The following is a 24,828-nucleotide window of genomic DNA, read 5'->3' as shown; positions in this document are numbered from 1 at the left end:
CTCTGTGGCTATGACAAATAACACCTCTTTTCTTGGGCGATACAGATTTTTCATGCAGCATGGTTCAGCACATGCCTCCTCCGCGCATAATATTCACATATTGTTAAATTAGGAAAGTAAAAGAAGTGGTCTCCGCTCAGCCCCAGGTAGACTTCCGGCATGTGGAACTTGGTTCACAGGCTGTGTTGAGTGCCCGGAGCGTTTAGCTGGGACTCCCGCCCTAGCGACGCGCGCCAGGTTGCTAGGGGCGGAGGCACAGGACCCTGTGGAAGCTGCGGATGCCAGCTACTGGTGCCTGCGGGCCTCGGTGCCATCCTGCTGGTGGGTATGGATCCCGAGGTGGGAGAGGGGAACATCAGAGATGTGGGAGTCCTCGCGCTGTCTCCAGCGGCAGTCACCCATCCACCCGAAGAGAAAAGGGGATTGGGAAGGGTCTGTGTTGGACCAGGTGTCACCTGCGTCCATCTTGGCGGAATCCTCCTGGGACACGTGCACATCAAAAATTGGCTTTAGTGGCCCCATAATGGGCAAGAGTAGCAACATTTATAATCTGAAGAGCAGAAATAAAACAAACTAAACAGCAACAAAGAACTGCACACTGACTGTCCTCAACCTTGCGAGTTTTGATCTAGCCTGACCCACAGTGACACTGTAAATCCTCTTACTGTCTGAACTTTTCTTTAGAGAGGCAAACCGGATCACCCCCTACGATATTCTGCCTGTAGTTTTGTTACTCTTTGAACACTGCTGTAGATATTTTGGTCTCAGAGAGTCTAGGTTAGATACACATATGGAAGATTTGGGAATATAGCAGAAGATTAAAAAAATCATTTACATGAGCTAGGCAGTGGTGTCATACGCCTTGAATCCTAGCAGTCAGGAGGCAGAGGAAGGCAAATTCCTGTGAGTACGAGGCCATCCTGCCTACTTACAGAGTTCCAGGACAGCCAGGGCTCCACAGGGCTACCCTGTCTCAAAAACCAAAACAAAAATTTTAAAAATCGTTTGCACGAATAGTGCCATGCTGGGAACAATGGGGACAAGCTAAAAGTCTCAGTGATAGTATTTACAAGGGCAGTACAAACACAGAGAAGATTATTGAAAAAAAAAATATGTTGCAAGAAGAGACAGGTCTAGTGGACACATTCTCAGAGAGAGAATAACCCCCTGAGAGGGAATGGTTCTTTTATATAACAGTTATAGAGAAGTTGCTCTGCCTTGTGTGGTACATGTTTGGATGAAGAGGTAAGGGGACATCTCACTACTTTGTTAAGTAAATTTTACAGCATCACATGCCTTGGGCATTTGGGTTAAGGTACCATGTGTCACTAGGAGTCAGACTCTAATGTTTGTAAAGACATCTCAAGAGTTTGGTTTGGTGTTTTGTTTGGTTTTGGTTTTGGTGTGTGTGTGTGTGTGTGTGTGTGTGTGTGTGTGTGTGTGTGTGTGTGTGTGTGTCTTGTTTTCGTCTCTACAAACAGGATCAGGAAAGTCCAGGAAAATATAATTTAGTTCACTCAGCTCTGCCCCTGTGAGGGCAAGTCAACCCTACGGGTCACAGTTGTATCAAAGGTTATAAAGGAATTTTGTACTACATTTACCAACTTGTAACCAACCCCTTTCACAGAACCAGTAATAGAATTACTGTCTCATTTTGCATGTAGGAAGTGAAAATCCACTGAAGTTCAGCAACTTGTCTAAGGACACAAGAGAACTGCACTTGAGACCTAGTCCAATCTAGTTCACTTAACCAAACACTAGTGCACTTGACCAGTCTGTGCTGCACTGAGATGAACTCTCAGAATTACTAGACTGTCAATAAAACTTTTTTCAAACCCTTTAAATAGAGATGAAATAGAGCAGTTAAAATTGCTGCTTCTCTATAGATGTTTGTAGTAGAAATTCTAGGCTCATACTCAAGAGAGCTGCCACACTTTTGTTTATTTTTTGGTTTTTGGTTCTGTGTAGCCTTGGATGTTCTAGAATTCACCCTATAGACCATGCTAGCCATGAACTCGCAGAGATCCATCTGATTCTGCCTCCGGAGTGCTGGGATTAAAGGCGTGCACCACCACTGCTCAGCTAAGAGAGCTGCCAAGTTATAATTTTGAACAAATAATCTTTCTGCAATCTCTACATCTTTAAGGAAGGTGTAAGGAGTTGGTTACAAGTTGGTAGATGGTCTTGAGCAAGGAGGAAAGAAGGTGTGAGAGCATAGCCTCAGGGATTCCTCCTCGTTTCTTTCCTCTATTCTTAAGGGGAAAAAGGGAAGAAGAGAGAAAAAAAAGGAGGGATATAGGAATAATATAGAAATAACAGGATAAAAGGGTAGATTATTGAATCGACTCTTAAACTAAATAGTAATAATCTCAATTATTTTGACATTGATATAGATTACTGAATATTGATACAAATTTAAAATTATTTTTGATATACATTGCATATTGTTTCAACTCTTTTTTGTTTTTTGTTTTGTTTGTTTTGTTTGTTTGTTTGTTTGTTTGAGACAGGGTTTCTCTGTGTAGCCTTGACTGTCCTGGACTCACTTTGTAGACCAGGCTGGTCTCAAACTCACAGCGATCCGCCTGCCTCTGCCTCCCGAGTTCTGGGATTAAAAGCGTGCACCACCACACCCGGCCCTTGTTTCAACTCTTGTTCAAGGTATTGTGCCTCTACAACTCATTAAAAAATGCAATGTAAAGTTCTAGTCTTTGCAGAGACTGCCTCTGACATGAACTCTGATACCCCCAATTTGATCACTTCCTTTTGTGGTCATATGGTGAGGGATGAGGTCCCCTTCCATCAGAGGTCTAGGGGAGGGGAATAGGGTGGAAGAGGGAGGGAGGGGGGAACAGGAAGTGAGGGGATAACAATCGGGATGTAATCTGAATAAATTATTATAAATTTAAAAAATTTCAAAGTTCTAGTCCTTTTGAATGCTGCTATTATAAACTGTTTAGGATAACTAAGAATATAAGATAGCCAGGCGGTGGTGGCACACGCCTTTAATCCCAGCACTCGGGAGGCAGAGGCAGGCCGATCGCTGTGAGTTCGAGGCCAGCCTGGTCTACAAAGTGAGTCCAGGACAGCGAAGGATACACAGAGAAACCCTGTCTCGAAAAACAAAAACAAAAACAAAAACCAAAAAAACAAACAAAGAATATAAGATAGTAGTTAGTCAGTCAAATTTATGATTATGTTAGATACTAGTTTAGTTAATTGCAGATATGTTTCCTGGGTTAAATAGGTAGTAAATAGCTAGAAATGAGCAGCAGCATTTGCCTATTCAGATGTATTATAGATAAATAGATGCTCTTCAAAAACCTCAGAGATCCACAGAATATGGCATTTAAAGATGTTTTTAACTGAGGCCAGCCTGGTCCACAAAAGCAAGTCCAGAATAGCCAGAACTGTTACACAGAGAAACCCTGTCTAAAAAACCTTTAAAAAAATTAAAAAAAAATAAATAAAAGCATCATTTGACAGTGAGACATGTCAGCTTCTGGCAGCACACATATTCTTCTTCAAAGAAAATGATGGGCATCGAAGAACCTCCATATGGAGTTTTCTCCAAAAACGGCAGACAAGCCACTGGGGGAAAACTGCTCTTGATTCAACTGCAGACTACATGCTGTCCAACCTGTGCACAAGCAGGACTTGGAAGAAGTTGATTACTGAGCTTTGTGGAGACAAGGTAGGCAGTCCTTCATAATTCCTGCTTCACAAAAAGTCTGTTAGATATTTTAGGTCAGGAGGCTGAAGATGATGCCCCAGCGTTGAAGAGAAAATTTGGGTGCTGTCCAGACAGTCAGCTGTCTCTGTCATTTCTGTTTTTTGGAAGCTGCTCTGCACCTCCTGCATACTCAGGGAATATTTATTCCTTCTCAAGCCCCTGATGGGGTTGAAGACAAGATAGTTATAGTCTCCCAATTAAATTTAAGTTGTTTAGGATTTAAGAAAATGTTTTTTAAAAGATATTTTTAGGTTTAAGTAGACTTTTAGGTAAGTAAATGCAAGCTGTGGTAGAAAATTATTTAAGTAGTCTTTTAGGTAAATAAATGCAAGCTGTGATAGAAAATTATTTAAGTACAGAACTCTGAATTAACCAAGGCCTCAACCTCACAGTGATCTGCCTGCCTCTGCCTCCCAAGTGCTGGGATTAAAAGTCTGTACCACCACGCCCGGCCATGACACACACCTTTAATCTCAGCACTTGGGAGGCAGAGGCAGGTGGATTGCTGTGAGTTCCAGGCCAGTCTGGTCTACAAAGTGAGTCCAGGACAGCCAAGGCTACACAGAGAAACCCTGTCTCTAGAAACCAAGAATAAAAAATAAAAACAAAAACATTGCTTCCCAATTATCTCTGATTGATTAATAAAGAAGCTGAGCAGCCCAATCTTGGAGTCTCAGTTAGGGACCACAAGGTGGAAGAGAGCAAAGAAAAAGGAGAAGAAAGAAGAGGAGACAGAGAAAGGACATGGTGAGGAGGACTGACCTGATGGAGCAGGAACAGCTCAGGCAGGACCAGTATGGCAAGTAGCCCAGGTCAGATGGCTGGGAAGTAGCGAGATTAGCACAGAGCATTAGAGTATATCATATCTGCCCAGCTCTAGTGCCTTAAAGCTTGTTGAATAAGTCTACAGGTCTCTGTGTCATTTATTTGCGAGTTAGAACTGGTGATTAGAAAAACCTTCCTACCTTTAATCCCAGCTCTTGGGAGGCAGAGGCTGGTGGATCACTGTGAGTTCGAAGCTAGCCTGGTCCACAAAGTGAGTCCATGACAGTCAAGGCTACACAGAGAAACCCTGACTTGGAAAAACAAAACAAACAAACAAACAAAAAGAGAAGTCCTCCCAAATTATAACATACCTTTCATTGTGATTCACACTTATTCAAAACCGAAAAGTTACCTTTTTCACAAAAACAGTGAGCTCTGAAGTAAGCAGCCTACCCTGAAGATTGTTGATGGTCCAGAGGACTATGCTGTGTGCAACATCAAATGCTTATTGACATGATTCACTGTTTCTACTTCTCACATTTAAAAATAGATACACAGTGGCTGGGATGGTAGTACCTGGGTTGGTAGAGTGCTTGTCCCGCATGTGTGAGGCTCTGGGTTCCATGCCCAGCACTGATAAACCATGCACAGGGCAAGTGTCTGTAATCTTAGCACTCAGGAGGTAGAGGCAGGAGAACTAGAAGTTCAGGGTCATCGTTGGCTACAGTGTGAGTTTGTGGCCAAGCTGTGATACATATAAGACCCCATTTTAAAACAAGTAAACAAAAATGTGTAGTTAACATCATGCTATACTCTACCTCATTGATGGAAATCTGAGGCTTATACACTCTTGAAAATTTGTGTGCTATTTCTTAATGAGGAAAAACTACACTAATAGCCTTTTCAATTAAAGAAGGCTGCTATTTACACTCATGTTGTAAATCTCCTTGGTGCTAACATATGCTTAGGCAGAGGAGAGATTAACTTAATCGTCTTTTCATTAATTACAGAGATTAGGAAGCAGCTGTCTGACTAGTTTCCAAAGGCTGACTGATCATCAAATACAGCAGCTCACCAAGAAGATCTGCGTGCTTTAGGGGTAAGTAATACCAAGTTACCTTCCTTAGACCATCTTCCAGATGAAGGTACCTGCTAAGAATCCTGTAGCGCCCTTTTTTATTTTGTTTTTTATATCTGTTTCTCTGTACCAACCCTTATCCACCCTACTACCTTCCAACAACAGGTAGGAGAGGAAGGTTACTGGGGAGAAGGGGACATAGTTCTCTTTAGCTGCTTCCTGCTGTTAAGGCTGTTGGTTTCCTTTGGGCAAGTCCAGTCTTCATCTTAGGATATCTCCAACTTCTTATTAAACTGATTCAAGAGCAACCAGGAGCAGCAGGGGGAGCAGTCGCAGTCTTCTTTCTCAGAGCGGCCCCCCTCCCCCACCTCACTGGGCTTTGGCATTTATTCTCTTTCCAGAGTCTTCAGAATTAAACTATCTGCAGCTGGCAAAGATCACGCCCCTCTCAGAACCAGCACGAGGCAAATAGTTGGCTGCTGTGGATAGTCTGAATCAGCCTTATATCCCACACCTGAGATTAAAACAAAACATGTTTACATAGCATGACTGAGTTTTTAAAGACACCAAAACTTCCCCTACAGAATCCAATTGGTTTTAAATACATTTATAGCCCCTGTGGTTTCTGGGGGTCTAGATCTATGGGCAGCACTTGTCTGCAGTTTGGTGACAGTGTTGGACATGAGTGAAGCTGGCAGATAGGCAGCCCTGCACTTCTGCATATCTATAAAGAGTACATATCTAGGTTTTCTGGATGTTATTCTAGAATCTTCCCTTCTAGTCTATCATGCAGCCTATCACAGAACATCCTAAAATGCTTGAGTTGGAAGAGACTGCAGCTTCAGTAGTTTGCAGCAAGTATTTTTGTCATACTGTGCAAGCCATTTGGGGTACAAAAAAAAAGCATCCTTATGGAACACATAGTGTGCTAATCACTTAGTAGTGTGCTGCTGCCTTAGATAGTGAGGCTGAGGCAGAAGTGGGGACCGGTGCCTCTCAAGGACACAGTGAGCAGTGAGCAAGGTGAGCTGGGGCCAGATCCCAGAACTCCAGTGGCACACACTGCACTCTTGGCCCTGCATTGTGTCTATGAGCTGTTTGTCTCTTCTTTCCAGTTTGCCAGCTCATGCCGTTCCTCAGACAGTAGGACGGGATTCTCCTGGGACACTCCATTTCTAGTGGAGGGGGTATGAATAAGAATATGCACCCAAACCAGGCGTGGTGGCGCACGCCTTTAATCCCAGCACCTGGGAGGCATAGGCAGGTGGATCACTGTGAGTTCAAGGCCAGCCTGGTCTACAGAGTGAGTCCAGGACAGCCAAGGCTAACATGGAGAGACCCTATCTCGAAAAACAAACAGAAAAAGAATATACACCTGGCAGCTTTCAGTTGCTTTTCTCTCTGTGGACAGTTCTTCCTGGAGGTGGGCTCTTTGTGTCTGTAAGACATCAATCTTTCAGAACTTGTTTACTCAGAAACCTAGAAGAAATGAGGACCGGTCCCTCTCACTACCCCTTTACTTTCTAGAGCTCTTCAGTGTCACAGGGAATACCACAGGACCTGGGGTAGCTGAGCTTGGTTCCTGCTCTGATTCCTGCAAATGTTGGTCCTGGCCACCTCTTGAGATTTCTCTCTTGTTCTTTGTGGCACCAGCAACTCATGCAGGAACAGCAAGTGCTCAGGAGGTATTTCCTGAGTGAGTGAGGAGATAAGACAGAGCTCCTTGGGGGGTTTTCTTTCTTATTTTGCAGCGCTGGGGATCAAACCCATGTTTGGTCATGCTGGGCAAGCCTTGTTCACTCCAGGCAAGCACTCCACCCCTATGTTACTGTACCACAAGCAAAGCTGCACCTTCGTTTATGTAGCTTATTTACCGGGTTTAGATTGCTACTCATTATCTTCTAATGACAATCAATAAAGCTGAGAAGTTTAAAAAAGATTTCCTTACTTAAAACTAAAAGCAGTAAAGCTCTTGCAAGTAGAATGTAGCTGTGCTTGGCTGTATTAACAGTGCCTGGGAAGCAGAGGCAGAAGGACTGCAAGTTCAAGACCAGCCTGTGTTACACAGTAAGCTCCAGGCCAGGCTCTGAGACCCTGTCTCTGAAAACATACAAAGCCTATTGTAGCCAAGTATGCTGGTATATGGCCTTAATCCCAATGCGTGGAAGATGGAGCAGACAGAATTGTATGCGTTCTAACCAACTTGGTCTAGATAGCAAACTCTAGGCCAGCTAAGGCTAGATAAATGGCATGATTTATTAAAAATTCCAAAAAAAATGTTAGTTGGAAAAAGTGGTATTGAGTTTTTGAAAGTCTCTTTAATGTGTGATTTAAAGGGAAGACAGTTGGATGCTCACACTGACTTCTTCACTCTGTCTATTACGGTATACTGCAATAAAGCATATAGAAAGAAAAGCAGCCCTACACCAAGATGAAGGGGAAGGGAGGCCTTGGGACTCAGAACTGCTGCCAGTGTCCTTGCTTTGAGAACTGCTGGTCTAGTCCATGATCTTATTAGTGTTGCCATCTCACCTTATTCTTGTTGCCTAGTAACCTCATGGTGGTGATGCGTTACATTAGGGAAGTGATGGAAAGAAATTGCGGAAGACAACAAGTAAGAAAGGTTATAGCTCTTAGAATAACTGAGGCTCTTCTGTCTCTCTCTCTCTCTCTCTCTCTCTCTCTCTCTCTCTCTCTCTCTCTCTCTCTCTCTTGGTTTTTTGAGACAGGGTTTCTCTGGGTAGTCTTAGCTGTCCTGGACTTACTTTGTAGACCAGGCTAGCCTTGAACTCACAGCGATCCACCTGCTCCTGCCTCCCAAGTGCTGGGATTAAAGGCGTGCGCCACCACTGCCTGGGCTCTTCTCTTTTAAGAAGCTTTTCTAGGATTAGCGTGATGGCTCAGCAGGTGAAGACACTGGCTGCACAAACCTGCTAACCTGAGTTCAGTCCCCAGAGCCTACGTGAAGGTAGAGGACAGAGGGATCCCACAGAGTTCTTCTCTGACCTCAGTACTTGCACACACACACACACAGACAAGGATAATAACCTTTCACTTGCGAAAGACACTGTGCTAATACAGAATATATTTTATTTTCAACTATGTGCTCATGGTCTTTAATTTATTATGGGAAGGTACATGTAATATAAAATTTACCCTTCACAACATAGATGGTATTGTATAGTGGTCACCCACTATTAGTTGCATGACATTTTTATCACTCCCAAAGTTAACTTTGTCTTTAGTAAGCAGTCACATACACCCCCATTCTCCACCTCAGCTCAGCTCCTGGCAGCCACTAACCAATCTACTTACTGTCACTGTAGATTTTCAAACTGGGAATTTCATGTGAGTGGTATCGGATATCATGTAGCTTAGTATGTATAGCCTTTCTGTGCTCAGACATACTGTGTTCAGTATTCATGATTGTTTAGTATATGAGTAGGCCACATCTTGCTTATATATCTACTGAATTTTTCTTTTCTATTTTTCTTTCCATGTTTGATTTTTTTGTTTGTTTTTTGGCTCTTTGGGTTGTTTGTTTGTTTGTTTGAGACAGGGTTTTACTGTATAGCTCTGGCTGGAACTCTTTGTGTAGACCAGGCTGGCCTCAAAACTCAGAGATCTGCCTGCTTCTGTCTCCAACTGCTGGGATTAATTTTTTTTCATCTCTTAGCTGCTGTGAACAGTGACTGGTCAGCTTCTGTGTACCAACATTTGTTTTAATGCCTGTTGTCAATTTTCTTAAAGATTTATTTATCTTATGTGTATAAACATTTTGACTACATGTATGAGCCTACCTGTGTACCATGTGTATTCCTGGACCCTAAAGATGTCAGAAGTAGGCATCAAATCTCTTGGAACTAGTTTCTTGGTTTTTTTCCTGTGTGTGTGTGTGTGTGTGTGTGTGTGTGTGTGTGTGTGTGTGTGTGTGTTATTTGGGATCAAACCCAGGTTGTCTTGTATATGCTAGGCAAGCTTCCTATTCTACCACCTACTACATATCCAGGCTTGAGTTTAATATTTCTAGGAGGAAAATGTATCTTTTTAACTAGTTCATAAGAACAAAATTGTACATATTAATAGAACATTATGTATCATTCATACATATTCATATTGTATAATTGTAACAGGCTTTTGGGCTACTTTATTGGGTTCTTATATCTACCACCCTTCTCCACTCCAACCCTTCCAACCTGCCCCCCAGTACTAGGTAGGCAAGAAAGAAGGCCAGAGGGGAAGAGGGCTTAGATCTCTTTAGACTACTCCTTGATGATTAGGGGCGTCTAGCTCCTCGGGGAATGTCCAGTCTTCATCCTCAGAATATCTCCAACAGCAACCAGCAATTCAGCAATAGCAAAAGCAGCAGCAGAGGGAGCAGCAGGTGCCACAGTCTCTCTCAGGGTTGTAGCATTTATACCCTCTCAAGAGTTCCCAGAATTCCACACATAAACTATTGGCAGCTGGCAAAAATCATGCCCCTCCTAGAGCACAAATAAATCATAGCAGCTGTGACAATTTGAAACAGCCTTATATCCCACACCTGAGATTAAAACAAAAACATTCACATAACATAGCTGGGTTTTTTAAGAAACCATAATTCTCACTACATATAATATTTAAATCAGTTTAAAGGGACTGGAGAGTTGGCTCAGTGGTTAAGAGCACTGTTTGTTCTTCCAAAGGTCCCGGGTTCAATTCCTAGCACCCACATGGCAGTTCACAACTGTCAGTAGCTTCAAGATCTGATACCCTCACACCAATGCATACAAATTAAATAAAGATATATCTTTTTTTAAAAATCAGTTTAAAAATAATTGCTGGGAGCTGGACATGTGGTTCTCACCTTTAATCCCAACACTCAGGAGGCGGAGGTTGACAGATCTCTGTGAGTCGAGGCCAGCCTGGTCTACATCGAGTATTCCAGGACAACCAGGGGTCTGTTATCCTGTCTCAAATAACTAACTAATTAATAATAATGATGATAATGATAATAGTCATCATCGTCATCATCATCATCATTATTGCTGGGTTGGAGAAATAGCTCAATTGGTAAATGTTTGACACACAAACATAAAGACCTGAGTTCAATTCATAGCATCTACATAAAAAGCTGGGTATGGGGCTGAAGAAATGGCTCAGTGGTTAAAAACACTGGCTTCTCATCCAGAGGTCCTGAGTTCAACTCCTAGCAACTACATGGTGGTTCACAACCCATCTATAATGAAATCTGATACCCTCTTCTGTTGATGCTCTCTTCTGTCATGCAGTCAAACATGCAAACAGAGTGCTTATATATACAAATAACTTTTAAGGGGCTGGAGAGATGGCTCAGAGGTTAAGAGCACTGACTGCTCTTCCAGAGGTCTTGAGTTCAATTCCCAGCAACCACATAATGGCTCACAAGCATCTATAGTGTGATTTGATGCCCTCTTCTGGGGTGTAGGTGTACATGCACACAGAGCACAGTACACATATAAATAAAGAAGTCTTCAGAACAAAACAAGAAAAGCCCAAATAACTCTTTTTTTTTAAATCCAGAATGCGTTTATTGAGGTGGTTCCCCCTTATCTTGAATTAGGTACTTTCAGTGCTGCTTCCTCCTGAAGGAGCATCCTTCTGTCAGCCTTGTTTTTCCACCTGTAGGCCGAAAGAGAACAGTGGAGCCCCCAATACACAAGACTACATTTGTGCATGCCTAAAGACCCGTGGTGATTTTATAGCACCCTGAGCACTTCACATCCATAAAGTAGGAGTTGGGGCTCTGCACCAGGTACTTTTTCTTGTGTTTCCTCTTCTCCTCTTCTGGAGATGGATGAAGAAGATCCTTTGTGAGAGGCATGTTCTCATAGGGAGGTTGTTACCATGGAAAGCCCAAATAACTCTTAAAAAACAAAAAGCTGGGTATGTTGGCACTTACATGCAATCCCAGCTGTGGGAGGTCAGATCTCTGTGGCTTGCTGTCCAGCCAGCCTAGCTTAATTCTCTAAGTCTCAGTGAGAGACCCTGTCTTGAAAAGCAAGGTAAATGGCTCCTGAGGAATGACACCTAAGGTTGGAGTGTCACACTCTGGCTTCCACAGAAATACATGCACACACATACACTTGTACCTGCACACATGAACACATGTATACACAAACATGCACACATAAAATAATTCCTAGTTTTGTTTTTCTCTTCTGAGACAGTACTTCTCTGTGTAACTCTGGCTGTCCTGGAACTCTGTAGACCAGGCTGGCCTTGGTTTGCCTGTCTCTACCTTCAGGCATGCACCACCACTGCCTGGCTGTTCTTAGTATTTTTAAACAATAGCTTTGACTTATCTGCTGAACCTGTATTGACAGCTGCAATTCCAGGCCCAAGAGAATGAAGCAGGTGAAGGAAAAAAAAGTCAAATGCACACAGTTAATCCCTTTTTAAAAAAGGCACACCATACACACAAAGAAAGAAGGAAGAAAAGAACTAATCTAATCACACTATTAATGTTGGCCCTAACAAAATTCAGCGTATGTGTCGTCTCCACTCCACAGGGAACCGCAGGGGATGCTGTTACGCAGTGCCAACAAAAACCAGTGACTGCAAGGGATGTTGTCGCTCGCTGGCCAACGGAAACCAGCTCTTCCTCGGAAGGTTTCCTGTAGCCCCTGGGCTGTGATGGGGAAACTGCAGAGCAAACTCAGACTCAGCACTTACAAATACAGGTAGATCATAGCCTGGTTTTATCAATATAGCCCCAGCTCTGCAGAGGTGGGCCTAGACAAATGGTCACCTCACCATCTAGTACTGCAGTGCACCCTCAGGGCCCTGTATCTTTTGGAGTCATTTCTAATGAGAACAAAGACTCTTGGCCTCAGGATTCTCCTTCATCAGATTTTAGTAACCCAGTCATTCTGAGCGTTTCTCAAATAAACAGCACCATTTATTTCTGAGCATCTCCCAAACAAACAGTGAGTCTCTTTCCTGTGGGTGTCAGCCTGGCCTGACTTGGTGTCGTTGCCCACACTCTTCTGCCCCCTTCTCTTCTGCCCGTCCCAGTGGACTTCATCTCCCATCCTCTCTGTAACAGGCCTGATGGAATTCTAGAAGAGAGAGTCCAAACTAAGGCGTCCCAGGAGTACAGCCCTGCTCACGTGGACACCGTCTCTGTGGTTGCTACTCTGAACTCAGAGCTTTGTGTCTCTGGAGGAAAAGACAAGGTAGGGTTTCCAGTGCTTCCCAAGAAACCAGCCTACTGCAGGAAAGGGACGATGTCCTGAGAGACAGAGTTTAACACTGAATTTCCACATCAAAACAGGGCTCAGTGCTGGAAGGCTGGAGTTTACGCCCCTGCTCTGCCTCTTGCTATTACTGTAGTCAAGTCTTTATATTTTCTGAGTGTTGGCTTCCTAGTTTGTTACATGGATGTACAATAACACCCTGTGTCCTAAGATAATCATGAGGATTCAATGAGAACCTCACCCTGTGCCAGGGCACCCACAAACTTTTATAAATAAATGGAGGCGTTGCTGTTCCACCCACCCTGTTCTTCACAGTAATACTCAGACCAGTAACACTTACTCAGACTCAGTCAGCAAAAAGAAGTTTCTAGTCGCTTTGTACCTTGTTTTGCAAAATTCACACTGGTATACGCTGACATTTTTGTATTTTGGTCTTTTCTCTTGCCATCACTCTGGATTTAGCGGCTTTCCATCCTTACATTAGGAGCCATCTTGGCAGTTGTTGCTGGAAAACTGCAGCAACAACACACCTGACTCTTCCTGAAGGGACTAGTATAATAATGCTCCTATTCCCCACAGACTCTCGGAATTGTCAGATTTCACTTGCAACTGTATTTCGTCATATGTAAGCTGCATTTACTTTAGATGCCATTACTTCAAATCAGGATACACTTGAGTATCAAGACTTAAGTAGCAATGTCTTGTCTTAATGTCTATATTATTTTAGATATAAGAAATTTTATTTATGTTGCCCTTTCTCATGCCTGAGAGAGGCAGGCAGGGTAAGGATTATCCACTGTGTTTTGTGGACTGGGGAACTGACAGGTCAAATGCCACAGCGAGTGGGCTATGCAGTACTTACTTTTTTTTTCCCTGTAACAATGACCTGCACACACTCAGCCAAGCATGGTAGTGCATGCCTATAATCCCAGCACTCAGGAAGGCAGAGGCAGGCAGATCTCTGTGAGTGTGAGGCCAGCCTGATCTACAAAGCAAGTCCAGGACAGCCAAGGCTACACAGAGAAATCCTGTCCTCAAATAACATATATATAAGATACTCAGCAAGAAAATGCTTTAAGGTCCTGCTCAGGAGCCAGTGTGGTGGTGACACCTGTCATCCCATTTCTCTTCAGATTGCTGTGGTCTATAATTGGAAAACTGGACATGTGGTGAAAAGCTTCAGAGGACATGAGCGGGAAATCACTAAGGTAACCACCAAATGCTTATGTGGAAAGGAACCGGGAGTGAAAAAGAATGTCAATAGCTATAGATATTAGATGGCTTGTATGTTATGTCTGAAGGAAAAATGCATCGGCTTCCTTTGATGCCAGGAAGAGCAGAGAAACAATCCAGATCCCTTCCAGAGGTGTGAGCAAACACACGCCACAGTGCACATACAGCAGAATACTATAAGCCATCCTGTCCTTAGGATTTTGCTGTAAAGGCTTGAACTGACTAAACTAATAGTCTTCTTCTTCTTCTTTTTTTTAAAAAAAATATCCAAGGCTATAGATAAGGAAACTAAAATAAACACTCTCTGGGATGTCTGAAACATCACAACTTTTTTTGGGAGGGATATCTGTTAGGCCTTTTTTTCTTTTTGGTGTTTTGAGACAGGGTTTCACTGTATAGCTCTGGCTGTCATGGAACTCGCTCTGTAAGGCTGGTTTCCAACTCATAGAGATCCACCTGCCTCTGCCTCCCAAGTTCTGGCATTAAAGGCGTGCGCCACCACCACCACCCTGCTTATTCAGTCTTAAAAAGGAACAAAAGGGGCTGGAGAGATGGCTCAGCAGTTAAGAGCACTGGATGTTCTTCTAGAAGAACCCACACGATGCTCACAACCATCTGTAACTCAAGTTTTGGCTTCCAAGAGCATTAGGCACAAAAGTGGTGCACAGACACACACATAGCAAAGACACCCCACCCACATGCATAAAATAGTAATGCTAAAGTAATTGAAACCTGTCTTAAAAGAATGAAATTCTGGAGCTGGGTACACAGCTCAGTAAAGCCTGGCATGGTGAAGCCCTGGGCCGGATCCAGTACTGAAAAGAGAAGGAGATGCTCTGATACATATTTCAGCAAGGGAGTGTTGGAAGCGTGTTTAGTGAGAGAAGCTAGACAAAAGAACAGCGTGGCTTCACTGACAGGATACAGTGAGACGGTGGTGACCAGGGGCTATCGAGGGGAGAATGGTGGGGCTGCACTTTGGAGTGATGAAAGTTCTATAGTTGGACATTGTGGAAATTTGTACAACGTGAATGTACTTGCTGCCACTGAGCTGTGTGCTAACAATAGTTAAAGTGGTCATTTCTGTGACACACACACACACACACACACACACACACACACACACACACACACACAAAACAGGGCGGGGGAGGGAAAAGAGAGAGGGAGGGAAGGATGGAGGGAAGGAGAGAGAATTAAAAGTGTATATGTATCAAAGCCATCTTCAGCTTTGAAGTTCAGTCTAGCATGCATACCAGAGCTGTTTTTATTTGTTCTCTGAGCAGATAGCCTGTATTCCCAAATCAAACCAGTTCTTCAGTGCCTCTCGAGACAAGACAGTCTTGATGTGGGACCTGCAGGGCTCCTCACAGCCCAGGCAGCAGCTGTCTGGCCATGCCATGGTGGTCACTGGCTTGGCTGTGAGTCCAGGTAAGGTGAAGCAGACCTCTTGCCAGCACCTGGATACATTCCCAGAACCGTGTCCACATCCCAGCCCACGCCCATTGTGCCTTCTCCCTGTTGTTTTTAAAGACTCATCACAGCTGTGCACTGGCTCTCGGGACAACAGCCTGCTTCTGTGGGATGTGGGCACTGGACAGTGTGTGGAGAGAGCGTCCGTCTCCAGGAACCTGGTACAATTCTGACTTGGTGTAGGATGGGATGGTGGAGAGGAGCAAAGGGCGAGCGAAGTGTGCGCTGGAGGCATCGCTCTCAGTAGATAGTGTGTTTAGCGTGAGGGGCTTGGGCTCAGCTGAGAGGTGGCGGCTGGACCATAAGAGAGGGGAGGAAGGAGAACAAGAGAGTTGTATCGTCATTCATTTCTTCAAAGCATACTTTTGGCATAATTGTAGTGGGCCAGGCACTGCTAGGAATAGAAATATAACAAAGGACACGGTGTCCTGTCTTGCAGGAGCTCACAACTTTTGTGTACAGAGTGTGATACAAGATGGCTGCCCCTCATGCAGAGAAATAAGTGTGCCCTTTGCTTGATGTAACTTACTCGGAGGCATCTGCCTACTGTAGACTTTGCACAGTCGTTGGGCTCTGTCACACCTGCCTTCCAAACTTGTGTTTGTATGGAATTTTTTCCTTTGCTTTTTCCCATGCTGTGGGATTGAACCCTGAGCCTGTACATGCTAAGCAAACATTCAGTTTTTTACCTACACTCCCAGCCCTGTCGTCAAACCACCAATCTATCACTTATTAGTTGTGAGTGCTAATTTGTGCTATTTAAGCTTAGATTCCAAATATCTCCAGTTATAAAATGGGGAGTTATGTCACTAAGCAAGATTCTTTAGGTGATTAAATGAGAAAATACAACATAAAACACCTGTTATTGTGGTTGGCACATGGCAGATGCTTTTCTTTAGTCATCTATATTTTAGTTTTGAAATCAGCTGCAGATGGTAGGATGTGCTTACCTAATGCCCTCCATATTTGTGAGGATTCTGCACTGAGAAAAGGAAAAAATTGTTACTCTGGGTTGTTTTGAAAATTGTTTCTTCTGTTCAGCCAGGGCTGCAGAGCCAGGGCTACTGTTACTTTTAAGTACCCCTGAGGTGTTACAGCAGAGTTCAGGGGGCCCTACTTAGCATAAGGGGCTGCTTTTCTGCCTGCAACCTGTTCATCACTACCACCTGGGGTTCAGGTCTCCAGGGTAACCAGAAGGCAAGTGTGTTGGTACCTTTGCCCCTGAGCACCAAGGAGATACAGATGGAGGAGGGCTGATTGAGGGCTATGGGACAACCCTGCTAACCAAACTCACCCGCTCAGAATCCTCGAGACGGACAAGGGGTTAGGTTACCTAACTAATGCGATTGCAGTGGACATGGACACTTGCTAATGACTGTTTTCTCCAGGTCACTCACCTGTGCTGGGTCCCCAGAGAGCCATATGTAGTCCAGACCTCAGAGGATAAGACCATCAGGTGGGCTACTGAGCCACTGTGGAGGTGTTTCTGGTGAAGGTCTGTGGCTCCCGTGCTTACATGACTCTGTCTCCGTTCTGCTTCCCCATGCTGCGGGCCCATCCTAGGGCTCTCTTCCCCTTCGCTCCTAGCTGCCACTGGGGACTCTCCAACCTGGAGCTTATGGGAGCAGACTGAATGCATAAGATCAGGTCAGGCTAAGGTCCTGATCTGAGTAGTTTGAAGCAGCTGACCTTGCTCGTTCCCACTGTGTGACCGTCCAGATCAGCCTGAGCCTCACCCACCCTGTCAGGCAGCCTCCCCAGGTAGTTCACAAACTGGGGAGCATGGCTCAGAATCCCAGCTCCCGGAAGAGACTTTTACTATAAAATTGGAGGAATGAGATAAGGAGGGAACAGTGGTAAGAGGGCATACAGAACTCTGCAATGGGCGCCAAGACCGAGGCTGACATAGCCAGCCACAGCCTGGATCTGGTTCTGGAATGTGATGACACTCCAGCAAACCCTTCAGTTGCCACCGCAGCTCTTAGGAGGCTGAAGAGCATTGCAGTCTGATGACATAGCAAGACCTGCTTCACAACAACAACAACAACAACAACGACAACAATGTAGCTTTTAATTTTTTTTTTTCAGTTATAGACACAAAACTAGCCTCTGGTCCATTGAAGACAGTATCCTAAAGGGTCAAATTAACTTGTATAGTTAAGCTGTGTGTTCTAGCCAGGTAGTGGTGACACACGTCTTTAATTTCAGTACTCAGGAGACAGAGGTAGATGGATCTGAGTTCAGGCCAGCCTTGTCTTACAGATCGAGTCCCAGGCCAGCCAGGGCTACACAGGAAAACCCTGTTTCAAAAAAAACCCAAAAGATGTGTGTTCTAGAGTCTCCATGAAAAGGTGGTGAGATGGCTCAGCAGATAAAGGCACCTGCCACCAAGCCTGACAGCCTTAGTTCAGTCCCTGGGACCCAAACATGCTGTGTGTGTGCAGCTCCTCTCCCCAAGTAAAGAAATGTCGTTTTTTTAAAAAATCCATATGACACCAGGGGTGGTGGCACACTCTTGTAATCCCAGAACTCTGGGAGGTAGAGGCAGGAGGATCTCTGTGAGTTCTGTAAGTTTGAGGCCAGCCTGGTCTACAAAGTGAGACCAGGACAGTCAAGGTTACACAGAGAAACCCTGTCTCAGAAAAAAACAAAAAGTCCATATGACCTGATTTCAAGACAGAAAGAATCAAGATGGCATTGATTTGGTTACTTCCTGTCAGCTCTAGAGTTTGTTAGGTTGTGACGTTCCGTTCTGACTGGCAGCAAAGAGTTGAGCTTTTCCTATTAGTGAGATACCACAGGTGTGTTTTAGTCCCATTTCCTGCCAGGTCACTTTCTGCTTCTAATTTCTTTCAGATTATGGGATAGTCGGGGGCTTCAGATGGCCCACGTATTTCCAACAAAGCAGCACATCCAGACCCACTGTGAAGTCAGCGTGGATGGACACACATGTATCTCCTGCAGCAGTGGCTTTGGGGGTGAAGGCTGTGAAGCCACGGTGAGAGGTCAGGCCACTGTCTGCTCACTGATGAGCAGCCTGCTCAGGCCCCACTTCCCTCCCTGTGCTGTACAGACAGGCTCTGCAACAGCAGCGGGCTGCTTCAAGTGCAAACTGTCAATCACTCCGTGCATTTCAGGGGCTTTCTTTAAGAAACATCTATTAACCTGGGTCTTCTTGAATTGGTAATAGACAAGACAGACAGGATGGAAGTCAAGATAGAGACAGGCTAAACAGAGCACCTGCTGCTGTTCTTGTTCCTAGTGGAGCCTAAACAGGTGGAGACTGCCTGAAGTGCCAGATGTATGGTCTTTGTATATGTGGCCACGCTAAAGGAAGATCAGCTCACATGGGGAACTGGGGAGCTCCACAACTGGCCCATGGTCCACCCCACCCCTTATCCAGATGCACACTTCCCTTCCAGTAATTTCAGGATACACTCTTTAGGCCCCTTGAAAGTTCCCAGATTCGTAATTGCAGATTATCGCTTAAAATGATTATCTAGTTCCCAAATGAAAGAGTTATACTTTTGAGTTATCAGACATGAATGCCATGCCAGGCATTGAACTAAGCATGCATGGTTTTACTTAGTCCCTAAAGCACAGCTGGGCATGGTGGTGCGTGCCTGTAATCCTAGCACTTGGGAGGCAGAGGCGAACAGATCTTTGTGAGTTCAAGGCCAGCCTAGTCAACAAAGTGAATTCAGGACAGCCTGGGATACACAGAGAAACACTGTCTCAAAACAAAACAAAACAACAACAAAACCCAAAATCCCTAAGGCACACTGTGAGTTCAGTGCTATGTAATGCCTATTTACAATCAGGGGAATGAGACGGGCAGGTTGGAACCGCCTACTCAGGACACGCCCTTAGAAGGGGTTAGGATGTTGCAGGCTTTGGATGTAACATCTCTTATCCTGGATGATGGATGACAGGGTCTCCTGGGCCCCCACTGTTTTTGGACACTGTTCAGTTTTCTCTCATCTCTGAATGAGAACCTTGCAGGCGTTGCCTGATCTATGTCAGTACAACCGGGACTTACAGGGCTGTTGCTTGCTTTATCAGAGGTTTTAGGCATCTTTTCAGAACATCTGGACCTATATGCACACATGAGACGGTGCCCCTTATTGCAAAGTCCTCACAGGCACAGCTAGTGCTGCTTGAGACATAGTTAATGCTACAGTAGTCACAGGATGGATGGGTGGTTGGGTGCATAGACCAGATGAGGGCTTCATCTGGCTTTCTGAATCCTTGAGTGGAGGGGATCATGGCGAATGGGAGGATGGATATTAGTGACACATGAACATCTGTATGTGTGAACTGCCTGCTGTCATTACTTTGCAGTTGTGGGACCTAAGGCAGACGGGAGACAGAGTGTGTGAGTATAAGGGACATTTCCAAACAGTTGCATCATGTGTCTTTCTACCAAAATCCGTGGCCTTGATGCCTATGATTGCCACCTCTGCACATGATTCCAAGGTGAAGATTTGGAACCAAGACACTGGAGGTAAGCAGTGCTCCCGGTGCTCCTCACAGCCGAGGGCGGCCTAGAACTCTGCATTACCCACTGCGTGTAAAGCCTCCGTGTCCTACCACTTCACAGTCCCCTTGTGGTTCAGAGGTCAGACACCAAGGTGCCCCGTGCCCACATCTTTCTGTTTAGCCTCTGGCTACACGCCAGCTCTATGCTTCCCTCATACCACGATGTACAGAGTTATTTATTTCTAAGACTCCAGAGAGAGAGCATGCTTGGCTCTTTCATTCTTTCCACCTGAAGTTCCTCATCGGATTTTTAACTGTGACACTCAGAATGTCTGAAAAGGAGAAAAAGAATGCTACTTTTGAGTTCTTACTTCAAGGATACAGTTAGAACCTCAGCTCTTGTTGGGGCTGTGATAAGAAAGGACTCAGAAAAGTTTCACCTCTTGGGACTCTGAAGCTGTGTTTGTGATCACAGTAAGGTCAAGGCCCCTCAGCACCAGAGAAAATTGGTGTCTTCCCAGAGTCCTCTATGTGCAGAGCCATAGAGGTCAAAGGGTAGATACCTAGACATTTTGTGAGTCATGGTTTAAATTTTCGGTAGCATGGAATCCAGTCATGGTGGGGCATTTATACCATGGAGACTGGTGAGTGCTGTGGATAGGTGTTGGCTTTCCTTCTTTTAGACGTCTGGATTCCCAGTACTGCCTCTGTGCTGTCTCACTCCTGACATGGGATTTGGCTAGCAATAAGAACACATTTAATTTAGAGAACTCCAAAAGTTTCCCCAGCCGCTGTCCAGAAGCTCAGTTTCCCTCAGGGAGAGATAGCTACCCTCCCAGAGAAAGAGGTGGGCTGCCTGTAACAGCTGTGGCCACAGGCCACACTATATAGTGATGACAGTCCTGTGACACCTACACCTGGAGCTGGTTTCCTACCTGCCGAGGCGTAAGGTTTGTGGGTAAGGGACAGTGGATGTTTCAAGTGTGATGATCACAAGCCTCAAAGTGAGGAGCAAGGTTGGGAAGCATTGGCTGAACAGGTGGCACTGCTGCCCTCTATGTGCTTCTGACTAAAACGGGATTTTCTTTGGACCACCAGCTCCAAAAAGATGACACAGAAACTTATTTATTTATTTATTTATTTATTTATTTATTTATTTATCCCGAGACCGGGTTTCTCTGTGTAGCCTTGGCTGTCCTGGACTCACTTTGTAAACCAGGCTAGCCTCAAACTCACAGTGATCCTCCTGCCTCTGCCTCCCCAGTGCTGGTGACACAGAAACTTATTAAATATATTATAAGCTTAGACACTATAGCTGGGCAGGTTCTAAGCCATTCTAACCAGACAGTACTGGCCTGTCCTATGTCCCACCATGTGGCCTATTACCTCTTCTCAGTCTCTCAGTTCTAGCACCCATTTCTTCCTCCGTGTCAGGCTGGTGACTCTTCCCGCACCTCTGATTCCTTCCCAGAGTTCCTATCTCTGCTGGAAGTCTTGTCTATCTCTCCCGGCTTTGCTATAGGCTGTTCAGCTCTTTATTAAACCAATTGGAAGGTGTTGGAGAGTGTTTACAAAATATGATGCAACAAAAGGCTAATAATACCAAAGTCTGGTCTGTATCAGCCCTCTGCTGGGACAGGCACCAGCATGTGACTATACAAGGACAATCTTTACATGGTGCACAAAAAGATCACCCCATTACCAGACACGTCTAGAGAAGTTGCTTTGGAGACGCAGATGGAGGGAGGCTGGCCCAGCCTTTGATCCCATCACTCAGTAGGCAGACAGAGATGATTGGCTTTCTGTGAGTTCAAAGCTAGCCTGGACTACCTAGCTATTCCAGGACAGCCAAGGCTACACAAAGAAATTCTGTCTCAAACAAACAAACAAACAAACAAACAACAAAACCCACAAAGCCAAGCATGACCTCCATCACACCCTCTTCTTCGTCAAGAAGAGATCCAGCAGCCCCAGATCAGTATCCTTGTCTGTTTCCCCTGGTTTACCCTGTTTTGTTTTCTACCCCTTCTAAATATGGCCCTAGGTGTCTTTAATGCTGCTTGGTAGCCTGCACCCTGTTGGGCCTGGGTACCATTCTCTTTAGTTGAGGTCATGGAAGTGACCCCAAGTCTTCCCAGTCAGTACCGTGTTGAGAGGCAGAACCCTCTCATGGCTTGTAGGACATAGGGCATGCTCAGCTTCCTGTTCTCATGATACAGTCCCAACTGCATAATGATGTTTCAGTGAACAACAGGCCTCATCCGATAGTTTTGATGTGCCTAAGCACACTCCATAATGCTTATAGAGTGACAGAGCTGCCAAATGATGTGTTCCTCAAGCTTGTTCCCATCATAAAGCATGTGACTGGTTCTCTTCCTTTTCCAGCCTGCCTTTTCACCTTGTCTCTGGATGGATCAGGACCCTTGACCTCACTGGCTGTTGGTGACATTACCTCCTTGTTATGTGCAAGTTTCTACAGAGGAGTTCACTTACTTAGAGTGGACCACAGCCAAGGGCTGGAACTACAGGAAGTGGCTGCCTTCTGAAGCTGAGAGACATTAATTGGACAATATCAAACCATGGCCCCTCCTTTCTGTGTGGCTTTGTGTTTTTCCACATGATCTTAGTGGAGTGGGTTTTAGAGCTGGTGTTCTTTTTCTAAGGTTTTCTTAGATGTATCAGTGTCAGATATTGGTTTAAGTCTAGTGATTCAAAACTCAGGGTGTTGGGTTTGTTTGTTCATTTGTTTATTTGTTTGTTTGTTTGTTTGTGCCAGGCCTCACTCTGTAGCCCAGGTTGGCCAACAATTCAGGACATAGCCCAGGCTAGCCTTGAACTCAGCAATTCTCCTGCCTCAGTCTCCTGACTGCTAGAATTAAAGGTGTAAGCCAACATTCCCTGGAAGACTGAGGCTTAGAAACCTGGACCAGGGCTAGAGAGATGGCTCAGAGGTTAAGAGCACTAGCTGCTCTTCTTGAGGTCCTGAATTCAATTCCTAGCAACCACATGGTGGCTCACAACCATTTGTAATGGGATCTGATGCCCTCTTCTGGTGTTCATGAAGGCAGGAGCACTCATGACCATAAAATACTCAAATAAATAAATCTTTAAAAATGAAAGAAAGAAAGATGGGCTAGCTAGGTTATGGGGTGCACACCTTAAGTCCCAGCACTCAGGAGGCAGAGGCAGGTGGATTTCAATGAGTTTGAGGCTAGCCTAGTCTACAAAGCAAGTTCCAGGATAGCCTAGGCTACACAGAGAAACCCTGTCTCAAAAAACTAAAAGGGAAAAAAAGAAGAAGAAAAAGCATGGACTAAATATAAGGTAAATCCAAATGGAACTTTTATTGAGCTTTTGACGCTGTTCTTCCAAAGAAATGTATTTATTGCTCAAGGTAGTGATTGGAGGCATAAGAGTGGCAGGCTTCTGCGAGATTGAAAGCGTGTGCTGGGGTCATGACATTCTGCATGTCTCCATAAAGAAGAAAGGTTTCAAGACACATCAAGCTGGGCACGAATAGTGGAATTCCATAAAGTAGATGGTGGGCAATGAGATGAAGCTCAGTCACCTCAAAGCCCTGGCTTTGGCCTGAGTAGCACAGCAGGAGGCAGGAACTCTCTGCCATCCACCTTTCTGCCCCCATCCCCACCCTGTGCTGCCCAGGGGCTGCACGTGCAAACAAGCAGAAGGACATGGCCCCACATTACAGAAGCACTATCAGACACTGAGGCTAAGAAGTGTGCATTTGAGCTGGGCGTGGTGGCACACGCCTTTAATCCCAGCACTTGGGAGGCAGAGGCAGGTGGATCACTGTGAGTTCAAGACCAGCCTGGTCTACAAAGTGAGTCCAGAACAGCCAAGGCTACACAGAGAAACCCTGTCTCTAAAAACAAAAAGAAAAAGAAAAACAAGTCTGCATTTGTAATTTGGGTATTTTCATTTATATAAGAAACACTACAGACTATGCATCCTCCCTACCTCCTGCCCCCTAAGGATGGCCAGAGGCAAAGGAGCCATCTGCAGAGTATAGAATCCAGAGGGAAGTAGTCCACTGGGCCCTGCCACTGAGCACCCTCAGTGGGGAGATGCTTAGATCACCGATCACCCTGGTGTCTCCCACAAGTCAGTCCTCAGCCTGTAGGTCAGAAGCCCATTTTCCTTGAGAGAAAATGGAATCCTTCTCACTTTTAGATGAGTCCTAAGAGAAGTCACTGAGGCCTGGCTAGAAACAGCTGCATTCTAGGTGCTGCTTCCTGTCTGCCCATGGTTCAGGGGCTGGCTGCCTCCCGCTGTCTCCAGGGTCAGGAGAAAACGTGTTCTTGAGGTGCTCACGGCTATACCTCCCTCATGGGCTGCTCCTGAGGGCAAGCTGGAACTACAGCAAAGAGCAAGCAGCGGAGCCACGTATCTCCACAGTAAACAGCATCCCTTCATCTGGTGTCAGTCTCATTTTCTAACCTTTCAGCCTTTCAATCCCCTAAATATGGATCTTTGAGCTGTGGAAGGACAAAGGGGAAGTGTGAGAAGAAACTACTTGGTTGAACACCTGCAGTGGGCTAAGTGGATCCTCACTGAAAGTCTCAGTGGTGTTCCATTTCATAGATAGGAAAGCCAAGGCCCAGGGACACACGTTTCTTTGCCCACAGTTGCAAGCAGAAAGGGGACGGACAGATTTGAATGTGTGTCTGCCCGACTGGAAGCTGGGGAGGCGTCCTCTGCAGCCTTTTGCCTTTGCTGCTTTAGACATTCATAGACCATGACATTGCTTTCTTTCATTTTATTTTCAGTTCAAACTCATTTTCCTTTATTAAAGTCCAAGTTACTATTACATGGTTTGATACTTAAAGGAA

The 24,828-nt window shown here is 45.0% G+C and overlaps 1 protein-coding gene across 2 annotated transcripts; it reads left to right on the top strand.

Annotated features, from left to right (window-relative positions):
* The first annotated feature begins 206 nt into the window (after positions 1–206).
* On the top strand, positions 207–24,806 carry WDR31 (WD repeat domain 31). 2 transcript variants are annotated; one of them, XR_014779590.1, is made up of 11 exons: positions 207–321; positions 5,509–5,597; positions 12,107–12,277; positions 12,643–12,772; positions 13,927–14,001; positions 15,313–15,457; positions 15,560–15,660; positions 16,888–16,955; positions 18,356–18,504; positions 19,841–20,003; positions 22,364–22,567. XR_014779590.1 is itself a non-coding variant. In XM_084783786.1 (11 exons), exons 3-11 carry the CDS (start codon positions 12,162–12,164, stop codon positions 22,522–22,524), a joined length of 1,101 nt encoding a protein of 366 aa, XP_084639912.1. In that variant the 5' UTR covers positions 207–321; positions 5,509–5,597; positions 12,107–12,161; the 3' UTR covers positions 22,525–24,806. The 2 variants fall into 2 exon arrangements, 1 of the variants encoding a protein (XP_084639912.1); XM_084783786.1 differs by having other exon boundaries at positions 18,356–18,497; positions 22,364–24,806.
* Positions 24,807–24,828: the final 22 nt, after the last annotated feature.

This window comes from Acomys minous (genome assembly GCF_964271855.1).
Source record: "Acomys minous genome assembly, chromosome: 1".
NCBI classification, from domain to species: domain Eukaryota; kingdom Metazoa; phylum Chordata; class Mammalia; order Rodentia; family Muridae; genus Acomys; species Acomys minous.
The sequence above is the reverse complement of the archived record's forward strand: the minus strand, read 5'-3'. Positions and strand labels throughout refer to the sequence as shown.